Raw genomic sequence first — 23,966 nt, 5'->3', positions numbered from 1 at the left:
TTTTTTTAAAGCAATCTAGATATTTTCTAAAGAGAAGTAATCTATTAATATTGTACTGTGCAAATCTTGAAAAATGGCCTTACCAGACATCCTTTTTGATAAATACCTATAAAGTTCATAACTTTCATTGACACAAATTTATGGCTGGTTGCATATGTCTGAAGGTTAATCCAGACATATTTCTTGATTAGCAAAAATGAATCTTGGTATTTCTTTCAACTTTTGGCACAAGAGTAGCTTCAAGAAAGTTGCATTTATTTTAAAATACCATTATAGTGATCTAGCAGGCTGAACAGAGACTATAAATACATTTAAATCATATTTATTTACAATTTTTTATATAAAATTAATAGCATTTCCAATAAAAATTGTGACATTATATCGTATTATTTCATATCGCACATAAATTACCAGTATAATACAATTAAGGCCAAGGAAAAAGTGCTGTGTTTCCAGGAACATTTTTATAGCAATATCTGGTCATTTGTTTTGATTTTTTTTCTGGCAGAAAAAATGTTTTCAATTGTGTCCATAAAGGATATTACATAAATGGTTGGGACCCTCAACAAAACTTCATTGACATTAAAAATAATGTAAGTTCTTTACCTTCTAAAAAAATTAAAAAGCATAATGAAAATAATGTCAATACTGAATAGATATAAACAATTCACCTAAGTTTCATGAAAAATGGTGAAAGCATTTTTGAGTTATTGTCCGACATGTTGACAAAGGACGGCAAACAGACAGACAACGGTATACCATAACACGTCCCATAAATGGGCGTATAAAAACAAGCTTACAAAACAATACTCTGAAAACTAAAGATTGAGCAACATAAACCCTACCAAAGCGAGAATGCACTGTTTACTTTAAACCTTATTGTTTCAAGACTAAATCAAGATAGCTCTTATAAAACCTAAATACAGACACTGGTGCTTGAATTTAAGATATTGCTACCTTTTAACAAATATTTTCAATGAATTCTATATGTTCACTGTCTTCTATTCTAATATGACGTGCTTCTTTCGCTTTGTAAACAACACCATGATAAAATTCTCGATATATCTATACTTAGCGCAGACTCAGAGATATATATAATAATGGATGTTACAATATACCTCCCTCGTAAATCCACATGTATTGGAACCTATTTGCAAACGCAATGCCGATTTTATTTTTTTTAAAATTGCAATTGAAAAAAGACTACAGAACTTTTATTCTTATTCGGATGCATAACAAAAAGAATTAATGCACAAGAGCTCAGAGAAATCTACAAAATCAAAATAAAATAAAATTCCGCGAAAGTCCATTAATGCTTTTGGCGCATTTAAGTCATTTCAAAACATGACGTCATACAAATGAAAACACTAAAGCTGAAGGTTTTTCCGTTACGTGAACCATCGAAATTCGTATAATATTCCATTAAAATGGATTTTTGAGGTAGGTGTTGTTTTATTTTCTATTTTATTGCATTATTCGCATATTTACTGATTTCAGCAAGTCAACATGGCGGCTCCTTAGTTACGAAATGTCAACTTTGGATTTGACGGTAGCTTACGAGAAAAACATGCAAATGTTGGGTTTGAGAATTAAAAGAATTTAGGACATTTTTCTAGTGGTTGTTTACGAAATAATTCATGCAAGCTACAGATTTATTAGAATGTTTTAGCTTTATCTAACAGGGAGTAAAAAAGAACAGCCACACACACAGCATACCCACCCTCGCTTCAGTTTTTTAATGACCGTATTTGTCCTATTAGAATCGAAATAATTCATGCAAGCCATAGATTTGTTGTAAATTTACACATGGCCTGGGCCGTGATATTCGTTAATTTTATCCCTCGCTAACGCTCAGGATAAAATTCGAATATCACGGCCCAGGCCATGTGTAAATTTCCAACAAATCTATGGCTTCCATGAATTATTTCTTAATTCAAAATAGAAATATTTTCAGGTGTAACATACAAAACAAAGTCTTACAAAGTAAAAATTAACTCGTCTCTGTAACTGGGAACACAGCATTTTTTGTCAAAGCCAAAAACAACAATTTAAAAACATAAAGTTATAATTATGCACCAAAACAACAAGATTCACTGTGGCTGATCAACAGTCATGACTTCTACAGCCTGTGTGGCATCAGGTACTGATGATGTTTGTGGTTTAATGTCCATAGGAGAGGTTTCACTAGGTGCCGAAACCATGGTTATCTGACCAAGGTGTTGTGCAAGATGAGGCTGCAGCTGTTGTTGTATATGTTGTATTTGTTGTGGTGTGAGTTGGGGTGTTGATTGAGACAGCTGTGAGGGATCAATGGCCGTTAACGTCCCAGTCATTGACTGGTACATGGATACAGGAATAGTTACTATTCCTGAAAAGAAGAAAACAGAAAGGTTATGCATTATTGAACTAATACGAAATATTGTTTTCCAATAATGGTACAAATAAGAAATTGCTGCTATATCATTAGACAATTGGTACAAATAAGAAATTGCTGCTATAACATTAGACAATTACAGGATAAAATGTGTGTTGGAAAACTAGTTAATTTTAGTTACATCCTTATTTTTCAAATGTGATATTACTGATTGAAAATAACTTCTTTTGTAAATCATGGGCTAAACTTTCTAACAATGCAAAAAATTTATTGTGAAGAAAAATGTTTCATAATTGAAGTATCAAAAAGAAATTTTGTAAAAAGTGTACTGTACATGTCCAATTTAATGAAGAGATATTTTTAACCTAAACCATGTATATAGACTTTAAATATTAAATCTAAAACATTGTTTTATCCCCAAAAACTTGTATAAAAAAATCATTGTTGAAGCTGAAAATTAAAATGTGTATAATTTCTAGGTAAGCTTCCTAAATTTAGTTCAGTTCATTAAGCAGGATATTTATTAATCTTACATTTACTTATATCAGTACATTTTAAAAGTACCAACAATGTGTCCACACATCTTGAAAAGACATATTCAAATATCAGAAAAAATATGTCTAAATTGTGCAAAACTTCTTGTAATGAAGGGTCATTTCCAGTCTCCAATTATTTCATTACAAAGTCACACATTATTGTTTATACAAAATAGTGTCAGGTAATGGATATATTAACACACATTTTTATACACAAAAACAATTTCTGGCATAAGTTTTTTCAAGCTATTTTCAAAGTCAGAAATACAAAGTCAGTAATAATTTGTTTTTAATTACCTCCTATCTGTCCATCATTTGTAAATACGATTTGACCATTCTGGTTGATTGGAAGAGCTGCCATTTGTGAAGGATTATCACCACCCATATCTAGACTTACAGTACCAATCTGACTGTTAAATGACTGTGACATATCTGTATTTTGATTGGATGAGGATTCAGCCAATGTCTGTACTGCTTGTGTTGCCTCATGTTGAGGTGTATTTATCTATTCAAAATAACATAAATGTATAAGTTGACAGATTTTTGTAACATCAGATAAATCAAGTAAACAAATATATAAATGTTGTTGTTTCCTCCTTTTTTCATTTAAAATATATCCTTTTCTAAGATAAATTGTATCCATGAGAACTTTATTGCCTTCCTATTAGGTTGCAAACTTCTTTGGTACATCATTTTCTATCAATAATTTAATCAACTTCATTGGCACAGCATTTTCCAATATTGTTCAATAACCAATCTGATATCATGTCAATGATTTAAATAAACTGTTAGCACTGAGATATGTCTCGCCATTTTGTAATTTTGATAATGCAAATGTTGAAATTAAAATAGCAATACTTTAACACTTAAGTTATGCAAATATTCAAAGTGGATGAACTATGACTGAAGGTACATGGCTAAACAATCTCCATGAAAATGAGATGTGCCAATGCTAATACAACTGCATACCAAATACCATTGACTTATTATAAATTGTTCTCTTTAAACACACCTAAACACAAACATTAATCACAAACTAATACATGTAAACTAAGCAAAAGTTTCACAGTCAATAGACCATGACTGAGGGGGCAGGGCCAAATAATCTCCATGGAAATGAGATGTGCCAATGCTAATACAACTGCATACCAAATATCACTGACCTACCACTTGTGGTTCACCATAAACTAGACCTAATCACAAACTAATACATTGTTGACGCCCCCGTCGCCCCCGCCAGAAACAGCATACTGTAAATTCAGAAACTATTGTGTGCATTTATTATTGCGATTTTAGAAGAATGGACAATAATGCGAGATTAATTATTGCGAAATAGGAAAAATATGTGTGCATATATATGTATCAAATATGAGAATGGGAGTTCTTATAATTGCGATACTCACACAGTCACATTATACCCATTAATAATAAAATGCTTCGTAGAGCGCAGCCTGATACGACCACAGAGGTCGAACCTTCAACAGTTAGGGCAAGTTTGGACACAATATTCAAGCTTGATACTGTCTGAATTTGGATTGTGATAAAAATTTTGACATAATATAGGTTTCTGACACAAAATAAATGTGGTCATGCTTAAAAATTTGAAATGGGACATTCATTTTACCTAGAATGGTCTGATATCCAAAATCTAACAACATGGTTAGATTCAGCATATAAAAAAAACACCAAAAATTTAATTTTAGTTGAAATCAATCAAAAGTTTAATTTTGGACCCTTCAAACCTTAATACGGACTAATTTGAAAACAGGGCCCAAAATAAAAAATCTAAATGCACAATAATATCATACAGCCGCAATAATTCAGTTTTTGATGAAATCAAACAAAGTTTAATTTTGGACCCTTTTGACCTCAATGTAGACCACTTCAAAAATGGGGCCCAATATCCAAAAAAGTAATACAAGGTAAGACCCCCCAAAAATTAAAGACTTTAAATTAATCCCATTGAAATTGGTTAAAAGATTTGTATTTATTTTCAATTGAAGATTTCTTGCTATTGCACAATACTGTGCAATTGAAGATTTCTTGCTATTGCGCAATACTGTGCAATTGAAGATTTCTTGCTATTGCGCAATACTGTGTAATTGAAGATTTCTTGCTATTGCGCAATACTGTGCTATTGTGCAATACTGTGCTATTCCGCAATACTGTGTTGTTGCGCAATACTGTGCAAATGAAGATTACAAAAACTTTGAAGAAACCCCCCCCCCCCCCCCCCCCCCCCTTTAGAGTAATTACCCCCAAACTCAATCCCAGCCTTCCCTTTGTGGTATGGAACCTTGAAGTACAATTTTAGAGAGATCTGTACACTTACACACAAGTTATTGTCTGGAAACTAGAAAAAATGCAATGAAGTTTATTAAACTAAAGTTATTGGCAAATTTCCAATGGAATTTATTAATAATAAAGTTTTTGGCAAATTTCCAATATACATGATTTAAAAGCAGTTTAGGTGAGATAAACAAAAAAGCTTCATCAGCAACATTTTATATTGGCAAATTTCCAATGAAGTTCATTAAACTAAAGTTATTGGCAAATTTCCAATGGAATTTATTAATAATAAAGTTTTTGGCAAATTTCCAATATATATAATTTGAAAGCAGTTTAGGTGAGATATTCAAATGAGTTTCAATTACCAACCTTACACTGCCTTTTAAATTATGTTTTGTACTTAAGTAATTGTCCATTAACCTGGAAACCCTTTTCCCCCCTTGTTTGCACCTTATTCCTTAATGGTTTGAGCCATAACTCCCAAAGACAATTCTTACCATCCCTTTGTGGTATTCCAATATCCAAAATCTAAATACATATTTAGATTCAGCATATCAAAGAACCCCAAGAATTCAATTTTTGATGAAATCAAATAAAGTTCAATTTTGGACCCTTTAAACCTCAATGAGGACCAATCTGATAACCGGGCCCAAATATCAAAAATCTAAGTACATGGTTAGATTCAGCATATCGAAGAACCCCATATATTCAATTTTTGTTGAAATCAAACAAAGTTTAATTTTGGACCCTGATTTGGACCAACTTGAAAACTGGGCCCATAATCAAATAAAATGCTTCGCTGGGGCGCAGCTTGATACGACCGCAGAGGTCGAACCCTGAACAGTTGGGGCAAGTATGGACACAACATTCAAGCTTGATACAGCTCTGAATTTGGATTGTTATTAAATATTTGACACAGCATAGGTTTCTGACACAGAAAGAATGTGGTCTAAGAACTTGAATTTTTTTAATTTACCTATTATGGTCCAATGTCCAAAATCAAAATACATGGTTAGATTCAGCATATCAAAGAACCCCATATATTCAATTTTTGTTAAAATCAAACAAAGTTTAATTTTGGACCCCAACTTGGACAAACTTGAAAACTGGGCCCATAATCAAAAATCTAAACACATGTTTAGATTCAGCATATCAAAGAACCCCAAGAATTCAATTTTTGCTAAAATCAAACTAAGTTTAATTTTGGACCCTTTGGACCTTAATGTAGACCAATTTAAAAAACGGGACTTAAAATTAAAAATCTAAATACACGGTTAGATTTGGAATATCAAAGAACCCCAATAATTCAATTTTTGATGAAATCAAACAAAGTTTAATTTTGGACCCTTTTGACCTCAATATGAACCAATTTGATAGCGGGGCCCACAAATAAAAAATCTTAATTCATGGTTAGATTCAGCATATCAAAGAACCCCATATATTCAATTTTTGTTGAAATCAAAAAAAGTTTAATTTTGGACCCCAACTTGGACAAACTTGAAAACTGGGCCCATAATCAAAAATCTAAACACATGTTTAGATTCAGCATATCAAAGAACCCCAAGAATTCAATTTTTGTTAAAATCAAACTAAGTTTAATTTTGGACCCTTTGGACCTCAATGAAGACCAATTTAAAAAACGGGACCCAAATTAAAAATCTAAAAACACGGTTAGATTTGGCATATCAAAGAACCCCAATAATTCAATTTTCGATGAAATCAAACAAAGTTTAATTTTGGACCCTTTTGACCTCAATATGAACCAATTTGATAGCGGGGCCTACAAATAAAAAATCTAAATACATGGTTAGATTCAGCATATCAAAGAACCTCATATATTCAATTTTTGTTGAAATCAAACAAAGTTTAATTTTGGACCCCAATTTGGACCAACTTGAAAACTGGGCCCATAATCAAAAATCTAAATACATGTTTAGATTCAGCATATCAAAGAACCCCATATATTCATTTTTTGTTGAAATCAAACAAAGTTTAAATACTGGACCCTATCTTGGACCAACTTGAAAACTGGGCCCATAATCAAAAATCTAAACACATGTTTAGATTCAGCAAATCAAAGAACCCCAAGAATTCAATTTTTGTTAAAATCAAACTAAGTTTAATTTGGACCCTTTGGACCTCAATGTAGACCAATTTAAAAAACAGGACCCAAAATTAAAAACCTAAATACACGGTTAGATTTGGAATATCAAAGAACCCCAATAATTCAATTTTAGATGAAATCAAACAAAGTTTAATTTTGGACCCTTTTGACCTCAATATGAACCAATTAGATAACGGGGTCCACAAATAAAAAATCTAAATACATGGTTAGATTCAGCATATCAAAGAACCCCATATATTCAATTTTTGTTGAAATCAAACAAAGTTTAATTTTGGACCCCAATTTGGACCAACTTGAAAACTGGGCCAAAAATCAAAAATCTAAATACATGTTTAGATTCAGCATATCAAAGAACCTCATATATTCAATTTTTGCTAAAATCAAACAAAGTTTAATTTTGGACCCTTTGGACATTAATGTAGACCAATTTGAAAACTGGACCCAAAATTAAAAATCTAAATACACTGTTAGATTCGGCATAACAAATAAATAAATGTGATCAAAGATTTTACAAATCTAATGCGCCATACTGTGCAATTAAAGATTACTTCTTGAAATTTTTCAATATTTGAAATTTGAAAAAAAAAATAATATTTGAAGAATAATTCTTTTTAATTTCTGAAATCTGAAATGAGAAAAAATTGGCCCCCCACAATTTCTTTTTATCCCACCCCCCCTTTTTCCCCCAAAAAAATTCTTTCCCTCAAGATATGGTCATAATCTCAATTCAAATTTCCAATGGAGTTGGCAACCATAATTACCCATTTAAATTTACCATAGTGCTAACTTAATCTATTTTATAATAGAATTAATAAAAACATAGTGTCAAATCTTTCATATGGATTTTTTTGTAAAAAAAAAAGATGAAAACATTTGCAGATATTTTTACTGGTCTTCCTTTATAAATATGCATTTCTTTAAACATAATTTAAAAGCAGTGTAAGGGAAGTAACCAAAACATTGTATTTTGATTACCTCCCTTACACTGTTTTAGATTATCTTTATTGTTCATTAACCATTACTTTATACATAATTTAAAAGCAGTGTAAGGGAGATAATTTCAATGATGTATTTGATTTATCTCCCTTACACTGCTTTAAATTATGTTTTGTACTAAAGTATTTGTCCATTAACCAGGACAACCTTGTTTTTCCCCCTTTTTTGCCCCTAATTCCTAAACGGTTTGAGCCATAACCCCCCAAAGCAAATCCTAACCATCCCTTTGTGGTATGGAAACTTGTAGTATAATTTCAGAGAGATCCATACACCGTTCCACAGTTATTGTCTGGAAACTAGAAAATGCTCATTTTTGGCCCCTTTTTGGCCCCCAATTCCTTAACTGTTGGTACCATAACCCCCAAAATCAATCCCCACCTTCCTTTTGTGGTATTTAACCTTATGGTCAAATTTCAAAAAGATCCATTCACTTAAACTAAAGTTAGAGTGCGAAAACCAATATGTATTCGGACGACAACGACGACGACGACGCCAACGTCATACCAATATACGACCACAAAATTTTTTTGCGGTCGTATAAAAACTAAGTACATGTTTAGATTCAGCATATCAAAGAACCCCAAGAATTCAATTTTTGTTAAAATCAAACTAAGTTTAATTTTGGACCCTTTGGACCTTAATGTAGACCAATTTGAAAACGGGACCAAAAATTAAGAATCTAAATACATGGTTAGATTCGGCATATCAAAGAACCCCAATAGTTCAATTTTTGATGAAATCAAACAAAGTTTAGTTTTGGACCCTTTTGGCCCCTAATTCCTAAACTGTTGGGACCAAAACTCCCAAAATCAATCCCAACCTTCCTTTTGTGGTCATAAACCTTGTGTTTAAATTTCATAGATTTCTATTTACTTTTACTAAAGTTACTGTGCAAAAACCAAGAAAAATGCTTATTTGGGCCCTTTTTTAGCCCCTTATTCCTAAACTGTTGGAACCAAAACTCCCAAAATCAATCCCAACCTTCCTTTTGTGGTCATAAACCTTGTGTTAAAATTTCATAGATTTCTATTTACTTATACTAGAGTTATTGTGCGAAAACCAATATAAATGCTTAGGCCAACCTTAAAAATATGTTTGTTTGCAGTTTTCCGACTGTACCTTCAGACTGCAGGGTCGGTAGGTAGGAAAAATATTTTATTTTATCAGCCAGAATAAAGTTTAAACAAGCAGTTTAACACAAACCAAGTTTCTTGTGAAGAAAAAAACATTTTAAAACAACAAACACTGAAAACCAACATGAAATGAACAGGCATTTTCAGGTAAACACCTTTTTAACCAAAACTGAAACTCAACATAGTGCATTATACAATTTATGACATAAAATTATGGTATTATGAAATACTGGAACACTTATAAACAAGAAATGACTAGAATTGTTGTAAAGAAACATATTCATTTTTACCAGAATGTTTTCATGAGTAGAGTATTTGCATCAGAAAAATGTAGATATTAAAGATAATTTAGGAGTGTGTTAAAAAAAAATCGACCATTGAATCTTCCTCAATTGAAAAAAAAAGACAACTTAAAAAAATATATTAGACATCTGACTGTTTATATAAAGGTTATATTTGGAAAGATATGTTGATGCCAGGCTTTAATAATAACAAACAAAAATCTTAAGACTAGCTTTGGGGTGAAATCCATAGCACCCCATTAAAAGTAAATGGTCTGTACTGAAATGTTTTGACTGCATAAAAAAATCGGAAGCATAGCTCCTAGCTAAGGACATATATCAATTCAATTCACACAGGCCACACAGTTTGGGTATTGATATTTAATATTGTAAGAGAGAGAATAATTGCAATGAGTGGGACAGCCCCCCTTATCCTAAAGGAGCATACTCATTGCAATGGGTGATAGATTTGATACAGAGAATATATTTATTTCTCAAGCCAACCATTCATTTTCTCTACATCTTTGTGTAGTTTGTGTGGCTTCTTATTGATTGAACATTTCAAATGCGTCCTTCCACCGTACAGGCGTGTTTACAGGTATCCATGCATGAAGTCACGGAGGAGTAGTTTCATCTTTGTCGTCTTCACAACGATTTAAAAAAATATGGCATACTTCAGGCTGCCGTCAAATTGTTGAACCACTGATATTGCATTTGGTTCCATAAAGTCAGTCTCAAAAGATTCTGTATTTGATTTGTTTGAGACAGAAACGGTTATCGTGTTGGTTTTATGAATATCCGCTGCATCATCGTCAATGATATCTGACATCGAAGACATCATTCCGTGTGCAATTCTGCCTGAATCAGTATAAACAGTTTACTATGAAACTTTTCTGTGTATTATCTGTCTTAAAATTGACAGAAGACGACAGAATAAAGTACTCCTCCATGACTTCGTGGATACCTGTAAACTATCTCCATGTGCTTTACCATTAAAGGGTCCGAAGTACGCTTGACAGGAAGGGAAGAAAAACCGAACTTCAAACTATTAATTGACGTAGACTCGAAATCAATTACGGAAACGACCCGAAATTCCGGATTGCGTCAATAGAAGTATTAAAAAATAATTTCTTCAAATTAAAAGCAATAAAATGTTCACAGTCGGGCGGATTTTCGAAGGTCGGTCGGTAAACTGCAAACAAACAATATTTTAATTTAAGCCTTATTGGGCCCTTTTTGGCCCCTTATTCTTAAACTGTTAGGACCAAAACTCCCAAAATCGATCCCAACCTTCCTTTTGTGGTCATAAACCTTGTGTTTAAATTTCATAGATTTCTATTAACTTATACTAAAGTTATAGTGTGAAAACCAAATGTCTTGGGATGACAACGACGACGCCAACGTCATACCAATATACGACCGCAAAAATTTTGCAGTCGTATAAAAACCTCGCAATAATTTCTGAAATTACAGTACCTATGTCTCGCTTTTTGGCTCCATCTAGGCGACAAAATTAACGTACATTAAAAAATTGTTAATTAAGCTGCTTATCATATCAAACCGCCAAGAAAGAATTATCATTAGATACCGTTTTCTGAACTAATCATAGTTATTCCCCCTACACCAGTAATTGTTGAGCATGTCTTAAATTTCAAATATGTTGGCTTATTTTAAACAAGCAATGCAAGTGCAATGTCAATTTTCTAGAAAGCATAGGTGAAAAATTTCGGCAATAATAAAATTTTGTCACAAAATTTGGTAAGGACAGAGTGAAACCATTATAACATCCTCCTTTTCTTTCAGTGGGGGTAAAATGAATAAATTATCTTAGATTTATTCGTACAAGAGAAACAAACATTTGATTCTCAATCACTGAATTGTTTGATAATTTCAATCGTCCAAAGTTTTGATATGTGTATATGTCTTCATTCAAATTTAAAGGTTTGAAAATGTTTCCCAAAAAAATTAATGGATGAAAGACAGAATAATGGACAGACAAAAGCTTTAATATGTACTGTACAACTTTGTTGTCTGGGAGACAATAATTATAACATAAAAGGTACCAATTTCTCTGCAGCAATCAACGTCTCTTCAGTGATGCTGGTGGCCAAAATATCTTAAAATCTAAAGCTTATTAAAAAGATGGATAGCTATAAACCAAAAAGGACAAAAAAGTATAGACAAAGCCGAGCAAGGAATCAGAGCTTTGCATGAGGGAGATACTTACACACTGTACAACAGTGGCTTGTGTGCCGTCTGGTAAAGTGACGATTGACTGTGGTGCTGCATCTATCTGTATAATCGACACTGTACCGTCAGGATTGTTTATGGTCTGTACCATTGTTCCACCAAAGTTCTGTGGCTGATGGTGAACATGGTGCGTCTGATTAGCACTACTTTGATTATCGTCTTGAAACACATGTAAAAGATCGTCTCTTCCATGATGTTTGTAACAGTTCTTAACAATTGTTCTTAAAGCTTCAGTCCATGATACCTGTAAATAAAAAAATATCATCATTATTGTTATAAGTAATTATTACTATAAAGAAGCTTTTTCAATGTAATGAAAGCCAAGCAAATTGATTCATCTAGTTAAATTTGGTTTAATTGAAATTCTAATTCTGAACATGTCAAGAACTAAGGTACACAACAGCATTATAGATGTCATAAATGCTTTTCCTGTGTTTTTTTTTGTTTGTTTGCTTGTTTGTTTGGTTTTTTTTTTGTATGTTTGGTTTTTTTTTTTTTTTTAATCCCCTTATGAGTCATCACCCCCAAACTCAATCCCAGCCTTCCCTTTGTCGTATGGTACCTTGCAGTACAATTTCAGAGAGATCCATACACTTGAACATAAGTTATTGTCTGGAAACTAGAAAAATGCTTGTTTTTTGGCCCCTTTTTGGCCTCAAATTCCTAAACATTTAGGGCAATTACCCCCAAACTCAAACCCAGCTATCCCTTTGTGATATGGAACCTTGTAGTACAATTTCATAAAGATCCATACACTTACACACAAGTTATTGTCATGAAACTAGAAAAATGCTTGTTTTTTGCCCCTTTTTTGGCCCCTAATTCCTTAAATTTTGGGGCAATTACCCCCAAAATCCATCCCAGCCTTCCCTTTGTGGTATGGTACCTTGCAGTACAATTTCAGAGAGATCCATACACTTGAACACAAGTTATTGTCTGGAAACTAGAAAAATGCTTATTTTTGGCCCCTTATTCCTAAACATTTTGGGCAATTACCCCCAAACTCAATTCCAGCTTTCCCTTTGTGATATGGAACCTTGTAGTACAATTTTCGAAAGATCCATACACTTACACACAAGTTATTGTCATGAAACTAGAAAAATGCTTGTTTTTTGCCCCTTTTTGGCCCCAATTCCTAAAATTTTGATGCAATAACCCCCAAAATCAATCCCAGCCTTCCCTTTGTGGTATGGTACCTTGCAGTACAATTTCAGAGAGATCCATAAACTTGAACACAAGTTATTTCTGGAAACTAGAAAAATGCTTATTTTTGGCCCCTTATTCCTAAACGTTTTGGGCAATTACCCCCAAACTCAATTCCAGCATTCCCTTTGTGATATGGAACCTTGTAGTACAATTTTAGAAAGATCCATACACTGACACACAAGTTATTGTCATGAAACTAGAAAAAAGCTTGTTTTTTGCCCCTAATTCCTAAAATTTTGCGGCAATTACCCCCAAAATAAATTCCAGCATTCCCTTTGTGATATGGAACCTTTTGGTACAATGTCAGAGAGATCCATACACTAACACACAAGTTATGTCTTGAAGTTACAAAAATGCTTAATTTTGGCCCCTTTTTGGCCCCTAATTCCTTAACTGTTGGTACCATAACCCCAAAAATCAATCCCAACCTACCTTTTGTGGAATTGAACCTTATGGTAAAATTTCATAGAGATCCATTCACTTCAACTAAAGTTAGAGTGCGAAAACCAATGTGTCTTTGGACGACGACGACGTTGCTGGACAACAAGGACTACGCCAGACGACGACACCGGACAACAACGACGACAACGTCATAGCAATATACGACCGCAAAATTTTTTTGCGGCCGTATAAAAACAGAGTAGAAAACTGATTATATGAGTGAATTTTTCAAGTCCAAGGACCATAACTCTGCACAAAATTATCAGACCAAAACAAAAATTTGAACTTGATCTGTAACTTGTCATGATAAAACTATATACCAATTATCAATCAATATCTTCAAGCATGATGAAAAAAAGTGTGGAAAACACTCTAACATTAGATGTGATTAATAGTTCTCAAAAATTAGATATGATGTAATACAATGTATATTTATTTTCAAGTTATAATCAAATATAATTAATAGTTCCAAATATTTTTTCTTTCATTTGTCACAAACTAATATAGATTTGTAACTTATCTATAAAATGTCAACAATTTTTATCTACACAATGTAATGTAATGAAATATATACCTTAATAAAAATAGATTATTATCTAATTAAAAGATTTCACTTCATAATTTTTTTTTATGTATATAGCATTCAGAAAATTAGTTTACACAAAATAAAAAACACTTCAAACAATTAACCAAAGAATGTCTTTAAAAAAATGAGTTATCTCTCTTTGAACTTTCTGTACAAAGAGAGATAACTCATTTTTTTAAAGACATTCTTTGGTTAATTGTTTATACCTTACATACAAAATGTAGTACTCTAACATTAGATATGGACCATGATATTTCTGGACTAAATCATCAGATCGAAACAAAATTCGAACTTGATCTATAACTTGTAATGATAAAATTTTATACCAAATATTAAATCAATATCTTCAAGAACGAAGAAAAAAAGTGTGGAAAGCTGATTTGCCAGACTGACGGATGGACAGACGGACAAACAGACAGACGGATGGAGTGCAAACCTAAAGTGACTAATAAATGGACACTATTTCTATAGAAAAATACTTATCAATCTTATATGAAGACGAAAGGCAGCTGCACAATAAGTCCAGAATCAACCCACTTAGATTAGAAATATAAAAAGAGAGATATACAGGGTATCTAGTGAAGAATAGAATTTGTAAATTTGCAAAATTAAAGTTGAGGATGAAATTCTTTTTCTTCTTTAGTGTCCTGTTCTGGGAAATAAAAGATCAGGTTATATAAATGATATTAACACTAACAGCATTTACAAAAAGTTCCAAAAATTCCCAAATAAATCAAAGCAAATATGGTTCATGTCATTTTAGTATAATATTATAATTATTTAAAAGCCTGTAGGGATTAGATAGAACTTTAAACAATCTTCACCCCCTAAAATCAGTCAACTGCAATGAAAATAAATCTTCTAATATGGTAAAGCTTTCACTTCAAAACATTCCATAAATCACAAATCTATTTTTTTGTTTCTATTCAAACCTGAGCTTGTGCCTCTTCAGTAAATCATAAAAAAGAGACAACCAAAAGATCTTCCAAAAACACAAATACTATAAGGGATAAAAATACTAACATAGAGATATAACTTTAAGACAAGGTTCCAGACTTAGGACAAGCACAATGAAATGCATCAGTGTTTAACTAAGTGTTTTAGTACTTCATCTTGGTCAATAAAAAAGGTACCTAGAAACACATTCACAGTAATTGCTGATAGAGGCAAAGTGATATCAAAGTTAACATGGTATTTTTAGCTGAATGCTCTGAGAAAGTAATCATTTACCCGTTTTTTATCCTCGTCTGTGCGAGCATCACTTCTGACATTAGCCCATGGCAAATCAGAAGGCCACCAAGGTGGTCTGCATTCTTCTTTTCCCCAGCCTGGCTTACTACGACCTGTTGAGTATTTTAACATTTCTGGGATAAAATTCCTCAGCTGGGCCTGAAATACATAACAAAACATTCAGGTCTTAATAAATCTTAATTTAGTTATATTCATTTCATATTCAGGACTGATATTAAGAGCAAAATTCTGCTCCAGGTGTTTGTCTCGAAACCATTTTTTTCTTACATGCAACATGCAATAGAAATAAAGTTACTTCTTGGGGATAATAAAGATATATATTTAACCAAACTGTATTTTCTAAAATTTGTAAATTGTAATTACAATGAAACTAATTAGTCATTAGGCCAGACTTTTTTTTTATCTGTTTAACGAGAAAATTTGTAAAAACTTAGGGTCGAGGGGACGAAATAAAAAAAAAAAAAAAGTGCAAAGTTGGTCCAGTCGACACTAAAAATAAAACCATTATAAGTGACTTTTTTTTTCTTTTTTTTTTTCTTTTTAAGAATTTATCAAAATACAAGAACAATGAAATGTAAACAGACCAGTATATTAACCTTCTATTAATATGAACATAAAAAAATATCTTTTGATTCTGTATGTTCCCTTATTTATAAGTGGACTATACATTACGATCACACAATGCTGGATGATAAGAAACTATTAATTTTTTGGGTGGAGGGATATCCTGAAAAAAAAATAGATTTATGTAAAAAGCTACTAGTATGTTAAGTATATATATGCACCTGGCAAATATATCAACCTCCCTGCATATACACTATATATATGTATATTACCAGTCAGGAACCTCTTAGTGTATGTTACATGTTTATACTGTATATACAATTCAATTAAAAAAACTACTCTGTTATCATGTTCATGAAATTAATTATTTTTCATTAAAAAGATATATTCATTTAACCGTTAATCTTGGAAATAATATAATTATTTTATATTAGTGTAATAGACATGGTTGAGCAACATTAACTTATAAATTGAAACAATGCATTAAAAAGGAAATATAAACATTAATCAAAAATATCTAACCAAAAGTACGTTAATGCGTGTGGAATGCATAATTTTTCCTTTTGGGATCAATTTTTGTCTGTCAGCAGTGCCATTCATGCGTCCCTAGTCATTATCGCAAGAATCCGGATTTCGGTCATAGCGGGTCCGTTTCCGATGAAATCCAGACTCCGATCCGTAGTTCTTCAAAAAATATACCCAATAATTTAAATGTCGGAGAAAACTTTACAAAAATAAACGATGTTTGATACGCTTTTTGGAAAGGAATATGACGTTTTTAATGCAATACATGGATTACAAATTTACTTCAGGCTATTTTCATCAAGTTCAAATGAAGTAATAACTTATTTATCCGAAAGTTAGAATGATTTAATGTACTCTCTCGTGTAACAAGTACCTGCGAAAGTGGTTTTAAACAAATTGTTTATATGAAAAAACATACCACAGCTTAAAAAATCAATGCTTTAACCTCTTTTCTGAAGTCATAAATCCTTTATGCCTTTAATTTCTTTACTTTGAAATTGCTGTTTCATCGACTTGGTAAAAATTAAATATTACCGATGACGAAAGCGGGTATTATAAACCACAGATTTTATTTTTGTTCTGAGGATTTCATAACAATCGGCGGGAAAAATAAAAATAAAAGTAAAAAGCACTTCTTTTATTTTTATTCTGAAATCGGGAAATTGGAGTTGGTGGATCTCGTTAAACAGATAATAAAAAAAGTCTGGCCTTACAAGTATTGTTTGCTTGATTAACTGATTGCTGGGATTCCATCAAATTTTCTGTACATTCATATAATTTTGATGTTTTTAGTTTTATTGATGCAGTATAACTATTGTTAACAGGCGTAAAGCACTAACTTTTGATAAAAAGTATAAAAACTTTTTAAATTGCAAACTGATTTGCAATTTATTTGAAATAACAATTGGCAGTTTAACAAATAATAATCAACAATTATTGAAGATAAAATATGACTTTTTCAAAGAAACTGTGATAAATTAGTCTCATATTTCTCAAAAATCTACAATGTTAACACTGTGAATAAGAACTTACCTATAAAGATTGTTGAATTTAAAATTAAACATTGAACTGTTTCAAACAAAGAACCATTTTTTGGCAATATTATGAATTGAGTTATTCCCCTTTGTTCATAAAATTGAAGGTAAAACAAATAAATTCATACACCATGTACTTTTATAACTTTTTTAATGAAATGGTCTTCTAAAAAAGCATGGTTATAAACAAATTCTTTTATAAACAGGGTACAATAAAATAGTCAATAAATTACTTGAAAGTATTTAAAGGATGTTTACTGTATCTGCTTTCATTATGTTGTGTCTATTCATAAAACACATGTAGATAATAGTTTGCACTACAGTTAACCAGCAAAAGCCTATGGTGATTATATTGCACTTTTACCTACATGTATCTCTACCCACCCACAATTCCAGTCAACTGCAGAAGATCCCAATGAAAATTATCTATTAATCTAAAATTGGGAGATTCAAAGGATGTTTGAAGACAACAGACCTATTTTCAAAATCTTACTTGTGTCATTTTATCTACTGGTGTAGGAATACCATCAATCACCAGGGGAGGTAACTCATGCAAACCAGAATTATCTGTTTGACTTGGTGGAGCTTGTTCTGCTAAAGATGTCTCCAAATCCTGAAGAATCAGTGGTTTATTGTTTCTTATCTGCAAAACAATAAAACAATACTGTCCATCCTATGTCAAACTAAGCAAGCTTAAAGGTAAACACATATAGGTGCTCAAAATATGGAAATAATGACTCATTGTCCTATTTCTAAACAAATTTATTTTGTAAAATCAAATGGTTAAGTTTTGAAAAAGGATACACATGGACAAATAACACTAACAGACAGCCATATGAAGAAATAGTAGAATAAAATAAATATACATCAAAGGAAAAGAGTTTTCATTGCTGTTCTTCAACTGGAAAGTTATATATTTTTGCAAAATTCATCTAAAAACAACCAGATTTGTTCAACTGTCTTTTCACTAGAATTTTTACTTAGTTTTAGAAGAGGTAGAAGAAATTTCATATTTTTTACAGTGAAATAGACTTCATTTAATGACAGTTACAATTTTAACTAGATTTATTGTCATATTTGCATGATTTTTAAAGCCACAGTCAAGTGATTAATCCTTTATTGACTCACATTCCAAAATAACATACACAGCATAAAATAAATTACATTATTTGAAAGTCAACAATGAAACTATTGTTTAGACCTTGGGGAGTGTATGAATTCCAAATTACTGTAAATTCAAAAAATTATTGCGAGGTTTTTAATAATGCGAATATTGCGACAAGGTCAGTATTGCCATAATAAGAACTCACATTCTGATATCTGATACATATATCTGTATGTAGATATTCTTGAAATCTCAATAATTAATCTTGCATTTTTGTCCATTCTTAAAAAATAAATTCACACAAAAATTTCTGAATTTACAGTATCTCTTATATTCCAAACCAAATTCACAAAATGAATAAGTTATATTATTGAAATATAAGTTTTCCAAGGTCAACCAAAATTATAGTTTTAGTAATCACTTGGAATTTTTTTAACAGTCGTCAATTTTGAACCTAAGATTTATTATTTTCAAACGTAAATTCAATATTATCAAGAATGTGTCAAACAAGAAATTGTTGTAGCTGTTTCCTTACTATCTCAGTCTGACATAGTTTGATGAAAATTTTAGTAAATGAACCTGTAAATACCAAACATCTGTTGTATAAGAACAACTTGGTTTTACTTTATATGCTGCCATTTCTGTTTAATATCATGACCATGTTACAGTAAATTCTATATAGTTTAACATTGGGTCAAATCTGAATAAAAAATTCAGCAATCTTTCCATTTGTAAAGGGGCACAACTCTAGAATGGTTAAAGTGAAGCCACCGAAATTCAACCTTGATCTGTGTTTTGTGGTAATAGGCATTGTGTATAAGTTTCATAACATTTGGTTGAGGCAAACTAAAGTAAGAGAACAGAAACGAAAAATTCAGCAATTTTTCCATTTGTAAAGGGGCATAACTCTAGAACGGTTAAAGGGACGCCACCAAAATTCAAACTTGATCTGTGTTTTGTGGTAATAAGCATTGTGTATAAGTTTCATAACATTTGATGGAGGCAAACTTAAGTTAGAGAACAGAAACCAACTTTGGGACGTACAGACGGACGTACAGACAAGGGTAAAACCTTAATGCCCCCTCCGCTACGGCGGGGCATAATAAAAATAACATTTAGTGTATAAACAAATGTCTATTGTTGAAAACTGTATGCTGCCCTCCAGATGTCATTTGGTTAGTCTCTCATTAACGTATATCTCATATCTCCTTTTATATGTACATTTAGTACCTACCACACTCTCAAGAGGTTGTGATCCAAAAACTTTATATGCATGAACAGATTGTGACATTTTACCAGGAGTACAGCACAACACAATGGCCTGTTGTCCAACTCGGGTTGTGTATTCTTCTATGGTTGCCTTCAACTTCCTGAAATGAGCACACATGTACTTGTACATAATAACATTATATATATACATATTAATCATTCAATTTATATCAAAACTACAAAATAGAAAGGAGAGCTTTTCTGCTCCAAGTTGAAGGCCTCACTTTTAAGACACTTTGAGATAAAGAACAACAAAAAGTGTTGTCCCTTTGGTTTTTTTTTAATTTACTTTTTAAAGATCACAGTAAAATAACGATGTCAAACACCGGCCCGTTTTTTGGTGAAATTTATACTGGAAAAGGTTAAACTTTTTATTTAGCACAGAAAGATATGCATTGGATATTAATCTTACTATTTATTTATCAGCTAACTGGCAACTTCTATTATGTAACCGAAGTCTCGATGTACAAATGTATAACCATCTAATCAAGAAGGTTGTAAAATCCCGGCATGCGTTACGTGATGCATCCAATTATCAGTCGGATGTGTTCAAAACACCTGTGGAGTGTTGTTACTTGTCACTTCACTTTCAAAATATCCATAATAAATATTATTCACAGTTATAATTTTCACACATAGCGGGATGCATTGCAGCAATGATGAAAGCATGGGGGTCGAAATTTATGCGTAGCGGTAACGCAATGCTTGAATAGCCTAGGGAAAACATTGGACATGTTTTAAGGCCTTTTCCCAAAAAATAATATTCCACAACTTTTCCAGGATTCCAGGACTTGTACGAGTTTGAATAAATCTTGTGTATGTTTTACTAACTACCAGATCTGGGAAATACCATTTAAACCAACCTGAGAAGTCTGGTCTGTTGTCGTTTACGTTTTGAGGGATTTGTCTCAAAGTGATGTGGATGTTTCCTCTTCCGGGCTGAGGCAATGGCAGCAGCTGCTGCTACACCAATAGGCCCTGTGTAAATAAAATAAAAATCTAAATTAGGAGACATTATATGCATTGGCAAAATTAACTCGGGTTTCAAACAGAGTTTATGATAAAGACTAAATAACCTTCTGAAACCTGAATTACAATTATATTTTGATAATTTCTGTCAAAAATATTCTACAAAACATTGAAAATATCTCATAACAATGATGGCTGTACTACATGTACATGTATTACAAAATTCATATATGTGACAATCCTTTTGTTTCATACATGTATAACAACGATATCATTTGTTGCAAGCAGTTTTGTAAACCTTTTCTTGCAGTTTATGGATAAAAAGGTGATTGCAAGCCAACTACTGATGCAAACAAGGTGATCATCTTTATCTATGAAATGAAATGACCACGGGCTCTTCAATAATACACGTAAGCCTACACACCCATGACAATTGTTTGCGCAATCATAAACTTGAAACTACATTTTGTTAGCAACAATATCTATAATCAAAAACTTAAAATAAAAATGTGAATGTGAGTGTTCAATTGTGTTTGCCCAAATTTCAGTTTTAGATCAAATACTGTCAGTGGGGCATTATCCAACAAAGTTTAGTATGGATATCATTTATCATATTTTATGGCAAAAGTTAATGTCCAGAAACAAAAATCTGGATGTTCAGAAGGTATTTCTCATTTTTTAAACTTACTCTGACTATGGCAGAACACTGATATAAAATTTACCTGCAGCAGCCAACTGTGCTGTAACATCATCAGCAACAGCATTACTGTATAAGTCGTTGGCATCAAATGAACTCTCTGGAGAACTGGGTTCACTGATATCGTCACTCATCATACCAGAGGTATAGGCATTGTTGTTACTGTTAGTCAGGTGTCCAATCTGAATTCCTTCTGAAGTTGTCACCTGTATGGTATTCATTTTGAACTCCATATTGAAACCTTTCCTTCTGTGATTTAGCTCTGAGAGCCTTTTTATCTTTTTCTTGTTCAATCATTCTACAAAAAGAAAGAAATATTGTAGTTCATGTACCTCACATTGATATTTTTAGCAAAAGGATTACATTTTTGTACTAGAATTGCTACTGCAAGCAATAGCGAATGTCACCCTCCCCAATTGCCAATTTATAAGGAGTCCCCATTTTGAAAATTTTTAACAGTAAATGCATATATACACATTAATCTTTGGTTTTTTTTGTTTGACATTTTCATGATAGAGCCTTTCATAGCCAACTATAATGGGTTTTGCTTATTCTTGAAGACTGAACAGTGACTTATATTTGCTCAAATCCATGTCATTAGGACTCTGGTGGATAGTTGTCCCACATAAGTTAGGAATCATACCACATCTTTAAGACTCTTCTTAAGTTGTTCAATGTTTATATTGATCTTAAAACACATAAGAGTCAAGACAAAATCATCACTTCTGACCAGTCATCTGACATGATCTTTTTGTTGATAAATTCAAATCTTCGAGACAACGTTGCTAATTAATATGTAGGTAGTTGTTACCTGATATCAGCAGTCTGTAGCTGCGGAACCGTAGCTTTTAGGTCCCGATATTTATTGTCTGCAAATTGTCCAAAAATATCATAAGGACCTAAGAGCTACGCTTCCGCAGCTAAGCAGACTACTGTTTGTACTAGCTTCCGTCATTGAATAGAATGGCAGGTAACTGGCCCTCGACATGCTGGACTATCATTTGTAGTGTATTATATATATATATTTTGTCACCAAATTCAATAGATCCGTTGGAACTTCTAACCTTTTAGAAACATGTGTTAGCCTTCCCTGTTTTAAACACCAATCTCGAGTTGTTTTTGATGAATGAGTTGTAAGCATCAGTTGCAATCGGGAGTAAAAGACGTCATTGAACAATCCCTCCTTACTTTGATGGAATAACACAAGTATTGGATATAGAAAATTCTATAATTTAACAAGTTTCGGTCTGTGTTCAGTATTTTGTGTACTTGGTCTTTTTTGTCCAATTTTTCTGGAGTTGTTTCTCATTAGATTCATCATTTTATGTTCGTATAATTTGATTTTCAATATTTGTGATAATCCCGAGTGACATCTATTTTAGTGCTTAATTGACACCAGTTTTAACTGTAGTGTAAAAAATGTAAATACCATTGGTAAGGGAGTTAATTCAAATTTTAAATGGTCGCCATTTTATGTTTATTTTATGCACCTTGTGAAAAAAGTCGAAATCTTAGCTGATCTAGTCAGAATATAAAGACTCATTTTATGAAAACACTTCCACGTGTTTACTGCTTTCTAATTATCTGTCAAAATTCGTCAACATGCGCAAAACAAATGGGATTCAGATGACATGCGTCCGGCTTTGGACTTGCGCGTCCAAGGAATTGGTCACCATAGGAAATCGCTTAGAACTATCAAATGGGATTGCAAAACACTATTTCAGTAACAATAAGGCATGCTGAGATCAATTACTGAACTGCTTTCTTTATTTTAAGGTCATAATATCTCGTTTAGTTGATTATTTTATCGTTCTTTTGGGAGGTGCGCGAGTGGCAACTGCAATGGGGACATGCGCACAGTAGAAAATATACTAACTTTCTGATGTTATGGGGATATTCCCTTGAGTTTAAGTCAAATTCTTTGTAGAAAAAGTTCATAACAAAAAATAAAACAACAGGTGTGGTGTTTGTTTTCACAATTTTTTGCCCTCATATCAAAAACTCACCATTTTAACAAAGCAAAATTAATAATTCGATGCAGGAATATTCATCCGCTGTCGATGACTAATTACAAATTATAACTGATCCATCCGACACATAAAATAACACGATTCAACACACATTAGAAAAAAATAAATCTTAAAATAAATATATTTGAACGATGATTAAATGTAGATCGTAAAATTTTAGAGTGTAAACAGTTAATGTTCTTTCCATTTAGCTTTATTCTTAATTATCCCGAAATAAAACACATATATAATTTAGATCAAAGATCATATTTAATTATTTTTTTCATATCAATAGACCATATTTTTTGATCATTTGTAAATAGGGA

At 32.1% G+C, this 23,966-nt stretch overlaps 1 protein-coding gene and 1 long non-coding RNA gene across 3 annotated transcripts; both read right to left on the bottom strand.

Moving 5' to 3' along the window:
* Positions 1–306: 306 nt before the first annotated feature.
* Positions 307–23,691, bottom strand: LOC127717294 (DNA-binding protein P3A2-like). 2 transcript variants are annotated; one of them, XM_052223059.1, is made up of 9 exons: positions 23,638–23,691; positions 21,657–21,929; positions 20,829–20,943; positions 19,931–20,066; positions 18,085–18,234; positions 15,448–15,606; positions 11,962–12,228; positions 3,208–3,415; positions 307–2,368 (listed from the first exon to the last, which is right to left on the bottom strand). In XM_052223059.1, exons 2-9 carry the CDS (start codon positions 21,862–21,864, stop codon positions 2,091–2,093), a joined length of 1,521 nt encoding a protein of 506 aa, XP_052079019.1. In that variant the 5' UTR covers positions 21,865–21,929; positions 23,638–23,691; the 3' UTR covers positions 307–2,090. The 2 variants fall into 2 exon arrangements, with proteins under 2 accessions (XP_052079019.1, XP_052079020.1); XM_052223060.1 differs by lacking the exon at positions 23,638–23,691 and adding an exon at positions 23,122–23,233.
* On the bottom strand, positions 7,083–11,361 carry LOC127717394 (uncharacterized). The gene is made up of 2 exons (XR_007989167.1): positions 11,046–11,361; positions 7,083–9,322 (listed from the first exon to the last, which is right to left on the bottom strand). It is a non-coding gene; the product is annotated as an uncharacterized LOC127717394 (long non-coding RNA).
* Positions 23,692–23,966: the final 275 nt, after the last annotated feature.

Source organism: Mytilus californianus, unplaced genomic scaffold (assembly GCF_021869535.1).
Source record: "Mytilus californianus isolate M0D057914Y unplaced genomic scaffold, xbMytCali1.0.p SCAF_1, whole genome shotgun sequence".
Classification (NCBI taxonomy): Eukaryota; Metazoa; Mollusca; class Bivalvia; order Mytilida; family Mytilidae; genus Mytilus; species Mytilus californianus.
The sequence above is the reverse complement of the archived record's forward strand: the minus strand, read 5'-3'. Positions and strand labels throughout refer to the sequence as shown.